General features: G+C 50.1%; 1 protein-coding gene across 1 annotated transcript; it reads right to left on the bottom strand.

Moving 5' to 3' along the window:
- Positions 1–259: 259 nt before the first annotated feature.
- On the bottom strand, positions 260–3,292 carry PLA2G2A (phospholipase A2 group IIA). The gene is made up of 4 exons (XM_031463708.2): positions 3,253–3,292; positions 2,914–3,058; positions 2,451–2,557; positions 260–402 (listed from the first exon to the last, which is right to left on the bottom strand). Exons 1-4 carry the CDS (start codon positions 3,290–3,292, stop codon positions 260–262), a joined length of 435 nt encoding a protein of 144 aa, XP_031319568.2.
- Positions 3,293–7,340: the final 4,048 nt, after the last annotated feature.

Here is a 7,340-nt window from a genome sequence, read left to right as displayed (position 1 = left end):
CTTAAAAGAGCATGGAAATGGGAAAATCCCCCGCTGCCCAAGGAAGCAGAGGGAAGGGGCCAGGCATACATGCTCAGGCTTTGGGCTTCTCATTCCAGATAGACGGCTTCTGTCTGGGAAGGGAGGGACTCCTGGCTTGCCTCTAGGATGTGAAAGAGGGTTTCCTTCATTCGCCAGGAAACTTGGCTAGGGGAGGGGGGCAGGTGCTGGAAAAGGAAACTCAGCACTGAGTGGCAAGGCTTCTGGGATCAGGGGACCTTCAGCACTTGGGGGCACTCCCACTGCACAGCAGGTTACTATAGTATTGAAGCCTTTTATTATAGGTCTTCTGGTTTCTTGCAAAACAATCGGCAGCTTTTTTATCACACTGACACAGTTCTCTCCTACAGTATTCCTGTTTGTCTGAAATCACAAGAAAATAAACACAGGATGAGAGGTTTGTTAATATTTTACGGTTTCTTGTGGGAAGTCAGGGGGAGAAGCCCCCCTGTCTTCCAGGGGCTTCTAGCCTGGGAAGCATCTATGTTCCAGACATTTCTGACTGATGGGGAGACAGAATTCCTGCCCTCAGAACCCTTACCTCCAGTATGATGGGAACACCAGCAGCCATGCACTGGTATTTTGTTAAAGGCCTTCCTGTGTCTTTCTCCTTGCTAGCAGATGCGTCCAGGGTACAAAGCCCCAGGGCCCCGGGACCATGGAATGGGTCATGATTGGTGTAAACCAGTCATAGTCATCCCTTTTTTCTTTGTAGTGATTGGTTTCTGGGTAGCCTGTGACCTTGCTCTGACCAATGAGCCACACGGGAAAGTCTGCTGGGGGCTTCTGGGAAGTATTAATTTCCTCCCTCAGAGAGACATACAAAAGGAGAGCCTCTTTCGGAGAGTAAAGCCATAATGCTTGGAGCTGTAGCATGTCTTGGCATCACATTGCCAACACGGCAGAGCAGAAGGTTGGGAGAAGGCTGAGTCCTTCAAGACAAAGTTGAGAAGCTGCCCCAGCCCTGGCACTGCCCCCTTCCAGACTTCAGTTATGTGAGAGTCAGAATTTCTATGTTTGAGCCTCTTTTAGTTGGGAATCTTGTTGCTTGCCACCCAAAGCCTGCGAAAGACGCACGACCTTATGGAGAGGTCATGATGGGGAGACGTAATTTCTGATCTTACAGAACTCAGGCTGTTGGGCAAGAGTCCACGCTTTCTCAAAATCCCACTCGTGGGTCTACTTCCCACTCACTGCCTCTGCTTCACCTCCCACCCACCTTCCAATCTGCTCTAATCTGGCTTTACCCTCACCAGCTCATGGAACCAGCTCCCACTGAGGTCCTCAGTGGTCCTCCCGCCTTTAGATCCGAGGAGCCTTGTCAGCCCTCATCCTGGAGGACTCCTCTGTTAAGCTGGCTGCCATTAATCATCTCCTCCTTGCCAACTCCCTGACTTTCTTGATTTTTCTCCTCTCTCTCTGATTCTCCCTCCTCTGTCTCTTTTCTGGGCCTTTTAACATGAAATGGGTGAATATACCCACCTCTCTGCTGCCACCTCCTGAACCTGTGCCCCAGTCCAGACCCCTCCCTTGAGCTGATGAGTTCCTTCATCCGGCTGCCTGATGCACATCTCCCTGGGTGTTCTGGAAGCCTCCAAACTCAACATGCTCCCAGTAGAACTCCTCCTCCCCTCACCCACCAGGACCTCCTCAGTTACACAGCCCACACAGTTGTAGAGCCACTCAACAGCTCCCTATCACCCCAGCCAGTCAACTACCAAGCTGGGCAGATTCTATCTTAAATGTAACTTAATGTCGCTCTCCACCCCTTCCATCCTGACCACCATTGCCATAGGTCAAGCTCTTACTGTCTCATGTTCTGTCTTATGGCAACGGCCTTCTCACTGCTCCCCCCTTCCATCTGTCTTCGTCCACCCTCAGCCAGCGTGAGTCCTCTGAAATGCCAGTCTGATCATGTCACTCCTTTGCCTAAGAGCTCCCTACTGCTTTAGGACAAAATCTAAACTGAATATGGCTTTGGAGTCTTGATCTAGCCCCCTCCTATCTCTCCAGCATCATCCCTCACCGCTCCATCTTATCCTCACATTTCCCTTCAGCAGCATGGAATTATTGCCGTTCCCTTGGGTCCCTTTGACCTTGCTCTGTCCTCCCATTGTGGTGCCCCAAACCCTCCTTCGGCCTGACTTCTCACTGCCTTGAAGACTCAGCATGGAGGTCACCACTCTCAGGAACCTTCCTTGAAATTCAGGCTGTGTTCAGGGCCCTGTCCTTTTTCTTACTTCCTCCTGGAGTCTGCCATGTTTATTTTCACCTTCTTCACTTCCCACTCAACTGTGAGCATCCTGACGCAGGGACACTGTCCCTTCGTATCCATCTCTGGTGCCCGGCGCAGTGGACACTCAGTAAAATGAACAAAGGAGGCTGGGCGGGGTTGTAGGACTCTTTCTTACCACAAATGATTTGGCCCCAGAGGTAAGCAAACTTGTAACTCAGTAACATGGTGCCGCAGCCGATTGTCTTCAGACGTCTGTAGCAACAGTCATGCGCCATGCAGCACCTGTGACAAGACCACGCTATTGGGGCTGTCCCCCTGTGGCTCCAGGGAGCCTGGCGCTCTGTGGTCTTACCTCTTTGACCCTGGGCAGGGACCCAAGGATGTTGCAATAGTTTAAAGTGGAGTTTCCTCTGCTCTAGGGGAGTCCGGTCCCCAGTGTTTTTCTTGAGAACTAAAGCAGCACCCTCTCTTTGAAAGACTTTCCACCCCTTACACATTTATATGCATAAACAAAAAAAATTGGCTGCTTTTTCAGCTGGAGTTCTGTGCTGATGAGACAGCAGCATGAGGCTTACAGCTCCCAGCCCCGCTGGGGCCACAGGCGGGCAGAGGGAAGGGAGGACTGGGCGTGGCCTCACCGATCTGTTGCATCCTTGGGGGACCCTTTGCCACCCAGGCCACAGTAGCAACCATAGAAGCCATAAGTGGACACAGGTTCCTTTCCTGTCGTATACTGGATCATTTTCCGAAAACCCAGCAAGTCTCCACGGACCTGCAGCAGGCCTGGAAGGAAATCACTTGGTGTTGGGGGCTGCGGCCCTGGGTCCTCCCTCTGCTTCTCTCTGCTACTCCCCCTCCCCCTCCCTATAATGGTCCCTCTCTTCCTCCCACTGAGGGCATGACGCAGTGGGAAGGGAAGCTGGGGGATGAGGGTGCTTCCCTCCCCCTTGCAGCCAGAAGTCAGGGTCCACTCTTACCAAAGGCCATGATCACTGCCAACAGCAGGAGGGTCTTCATGTTGGGATCCTGTGTGGGAGAGATGCAGATAGCCTGGCCTAGACTCCTCTCCCAGGTGGTTCCGTTCCTAGACTCTTCCGCCCTGGCCCCTGTTCTCCTGTTCACACTCAACAACCCTGGTGAAGGAGTCCTCAAGGGAGCACACAGACAGGCTCCTCAATCCCAGGTGGGGTCCAGCGTGACTGCCTTCATCACACACAGAGTGTACAAGTAATGTGCACACGCACGACCTCCAGGTCCTTCCCATCTTCGGTGAACGTTTCACACATTGAGACCCATTCCCCCACCCATAATGCACTAATGAGAACTCCATGCCCCTCATCAGACTCACAGTTCCTGGAAGGTTGCAACCAGATCATCCTAACAAACCAGGAGATCCCTGAGGTCCTAGGTTGTGTGTCCCTCTCTAGACATATCCAACTCGCCTCCACCCAACACTGGATTCAAAGCTTGGGAGTCTCACCCATGGAGTCCGATCCCCAGTGTTTTTCTCCAGAACTAAAGCAGCAGTCCTCTCTTTGAAAGACTTTCCCGACCCCTTATACACCTATGTGTGCAAACACATACCTACTCACACATGTGTGCACACATGTGTATACACACACACACACTCGAGTTCATCTCCTAGAGCAGACGTCCTTTGATATAATATACTCATGTGCCTACACAACACATTTGTGCACACACACTCTCTTGTACAAACCAAATCATGCCTGTGCAGGCTTGTGTTCAAGTGTGCCTACATACACATGCACATATATGCACACACACACACACACACACACAAAACATAGCCACACTTGAAGGCAGCCAAGGAGCAGGGACCGGGCATTAATTTCTGGGTATTTAGTTCTCAGAGGATGCTGGAGTTGATACTTCCAAGTGACTGCCTTGTTTATTCTGAACTCCAGTTAAATGGCTGCTCCCATTGGGAGCTTGGGAGTTGGGCTGGGAGGGGAAGGGAGCAGGGGTATGGCCAGTAGGGGAACTCAGAGTTCGGCACACCTGTGCCCCTAAACAATCCTCTTTTCTTCCTCGCATCAGCTGGCAGGACAGAGCTGAGGATGGAAAAACTTTGTGCCATTAGCAGATGCCAGAATTTTAGATTACTTTCTATGGGCCTCTTGGGCCTCTCTCCCGAGTGAATAAATTCCCAGAACTGGGTCTGGGGATGGCCAGCAGTCACCTCCCTGCAACCACTTCCAGGAGAGGGCAGGGGCCATCAGCGGGTCACAAATGACTGCCCTTTCTTCTGCTAAATGTGACATTCAGGAACAAGAAAAAGGGCATTTAGTGTTATTCATTCATTCAATCAATCAGTCTTTCCCAGGTAGCACATACTAAGCCTCTGCAAAGGGCCAGGACCCACGTCAGCCTCTCAGGAGGTGATGAGGACTTGTCCTGCCCCAGGGACCCCAGGGACTGCAGCACAGAAAGACATACAATGGGGCGGACGGTCCCTTCCCACTGACTTGGATCAGCGCCTCCACTGCCTTTTCTTGTTCCTCTTTATCTCGCTCCCCTTCTGGAAAAAGCCAGAGACCGTCCTGGAGACTCCCCCACAAGTTCTGCTTCCGCCTCATCCCCAGTCCTCACCTGTTTGGAGACGGAGCTGACCAAGGCTCCTGGGGTCTACTGCTCTTTCTTCTTCAGCCTCAGGGACACAGTGACTCCAGCTTTCATTTCTAAGACATGTGTTTTATCCTGGCCCGTCAACACTAAGAATTTAGCTTCCACGGCCTTACCACTCCCCAACACCAGTCCCCTCAGAAGCAAGCGAGGCAGAGGATGTGATCCTTATCACCATTCTGTCTGCTCCCAACACTCTCCAGGTAACTGGGCCCCGGAAATAGCCTGGCCAGCAAAATGTGAGCATCCGTGCTGAGGGCCACTGCCAGGCTGAAACTAAGTAAAAACTCCATGCAATGCCCTCGTCTTTCTCTGCCCCTCGTGCTGGAAGCAGAAGACGGAAACAGCTCGGATCCCTGAGTCACAGCATGGAGGAGAGTGTCCTGGAGAGTCCCGCAGAGCCTCAGCGGTCTTGGTGTAAGCAAGAAATACAATGTGGTTGTGTTAAATCACTGATGTTGTGTGTCGATCTCAGCCTACCAATAACCAGTGTTGTGGCTGAACCAGCCCCTATGGTTCTTGTGTTTGCAAGATGCCCTGCAGCAACAACCATTAGAAAACTTTGACAAAAACAAAGGTTTACTACTTACAGGACCTGGAAATGACAATACACACCTGGGTCCACATAGCGAGGTCACGGGGAGAGAGAGAGCCTGAGATCGTGGGCCTGGGGTTCTGCTTTTATTGGCTTCCAGGCAGAGAGGGGGGAGGCAGGGAGTGGCTAGGGTTTTGTGTACTCACTCCTTATTGATGAATTTAAAACAGAAGAGCAGGAATTAAAAGCAGCAAGAAGAGAACAAACAGATGGCTTCATGGTAGAATTAACCAAAATTTCGAAAACAAAGGAGCCTCAGTGAGAGGAGGCGGCTTGGTTCTTTATGTACTTGTGTGGCTGTTACGTGTTTATTCAAGATAACCTTTAGAGTGGGTACGTCGGCAATCCATCAAAGGCTAGCAGGCACTAATCAAAGGTTGGCAGGCACTTACATTAGAAAGAAAATGAACAAACCCCCTAAATAGCTGTCAGGGTTTACACTACAATAATCTAATCTATACTAACAGCCATCCGGGCAGCTTTCATCTTGAAGATACAATTTCCTTGAAGTGCTCAGCTTGTGCTTTGGGTTGAATTGTGTCCCCCACCAAATTCCTATGTTGAAGTCCTAACTTCCAGTTAAGACCTCAGAATGTGACTTTATTTGGAAACCGGGTCTTTGTGTGAGTGAGGAGTTCAGATAAGGGTATTAGGGTGGGCCTTAACTGACAACATGACTGATGTCTTTATAAAAAGGGGAGATCTTGGCATAGAGATACACACACATCTTCACTGGGAGAATTCCATGTGAAGAAGAAGGTGGAGACGGAGGGGGTGTTTCTATAAGCCAAAGAAGGCTGAAGATGGTGGGGAAACCCCTACAGCCAGGGGAGAGGCATGGAACAGACTCTTCTCATAGCCCTCAGAAGGAGCCAACCACACTGGCATCTTGATGTTAGACTTCTGGCCTCCAGAACTGTGAGACCATACATTTCTACCATTTAAGCTGCTCAATTTGTGGTACCTTGTACCTGGTACAAATTCTTAGCAAATTAATCCAGCCTCCAGAGATCTCTGTGCGTCTCTGTAGTGTGGGACTTGTGAACAAAGAATGTCACCAGCTATATCAGTAAACAGAAGACATTGCAGCCATCAAGCCATCACCCCTGCAGCCACCCACTATGGTACACCCTGAGGGGACTCGAGATGGAGAAATACAGGATACTGGCCCTCCATAGTGAAGGTGCATATCGAAGGAATAGTTTCCTTAAGCCCAGACTCTTGTATCTTCCCCTACAGAGAAAAGCACTAAATTCATTAACTTGAGATGTCTGCGTTCTCTTTAATTAGCAGTCATCTTTTGATGTTTGACCACCTTTTTGTTTTGTTTTGGTTTTGGTTTTTTGCAAAAACTCCTATAGATGTTGTCCCCTCCCTTACCTTTCCAGGACAGTCCCACAGAGCTATTTCAGAGGCTGTGTCCCAGGCTTAAGTCCTCAGTAATGCCTCAGATAAAATCTCATTTTCAACTTTTAGGTTCTGCATTTTTTTTTTTCAGTTGCTGAGATTCCTGCTCTCATGTCCATTTGTTTTAGGCCTAAATGAAGGTTCAGAGGCGATGGGCTAGATGTTGACCTTTTTTAAAGGCCTCGGCTTTTGGAACACTGTCATTTCTAGGACAGGCAAACTGCCACCCCCTCTGTGTATCCTGGTGGCATCCAGGCCCCAGTGCCCAAGGACTCTGGTGATGTCACACACTGCCTCTCCTTTTTCCATCTTTTCAGAATTTCCCACAAGAATTCAAAGTCCGTGATTTGGCTCCTTGTCCAACCTTCTTCATCAAGGATGAATTTAAGCACTTGGAGTGTGTCAGTGAACAAAACA

The sequence above is a fragment of the Camelus dromedarius genome, chromosome 14, assembly GCF_036321535.1.
Source record: "Camelus dromedarius isolate mCamDro1 chromosome 14, mCamDro1.pat, whole genome shotgun sequence".
Lineage (NCBI taxonomy): Eukaryota > Metazoa > Chordata > Mammalia > Artiodactyla > Camelidae > Camelus > Camelus dromedarius.
The sequence above is the reverse complement of the archived record's forward strand: the minus strand, read 5'-3'. Positions and strand labels throughout refer to the sequence as shown.

What these genes read in the sequence shown, in the direction of transcription:
- PLA2G2A (XM_031463708.2), bottom strand. Translation starts at nt 3,292, where the DNA reads ATGAAGACCCTCCTGCTGTTGGCAGTGATCATGGCCTTTG. An exon ending in GGCAGTGATCATGGCCTTTG is followed by an intron (nt 3,059 to 3,252) that starts GTAAGAGTGGAC and finishes ATTTCCTTCCAG; the next exon opens with GCCTGCTGCAGGTCCGTGGA. An exon ending in CCCAAGGATGCAACAGATCG is followed by an intron (nt 2,558 to 2,913) that starts GTGAGGCCACGC and finishes GTCTTGTCACAG; the next exon opens with GTGCTGCATGGCGCATGACT.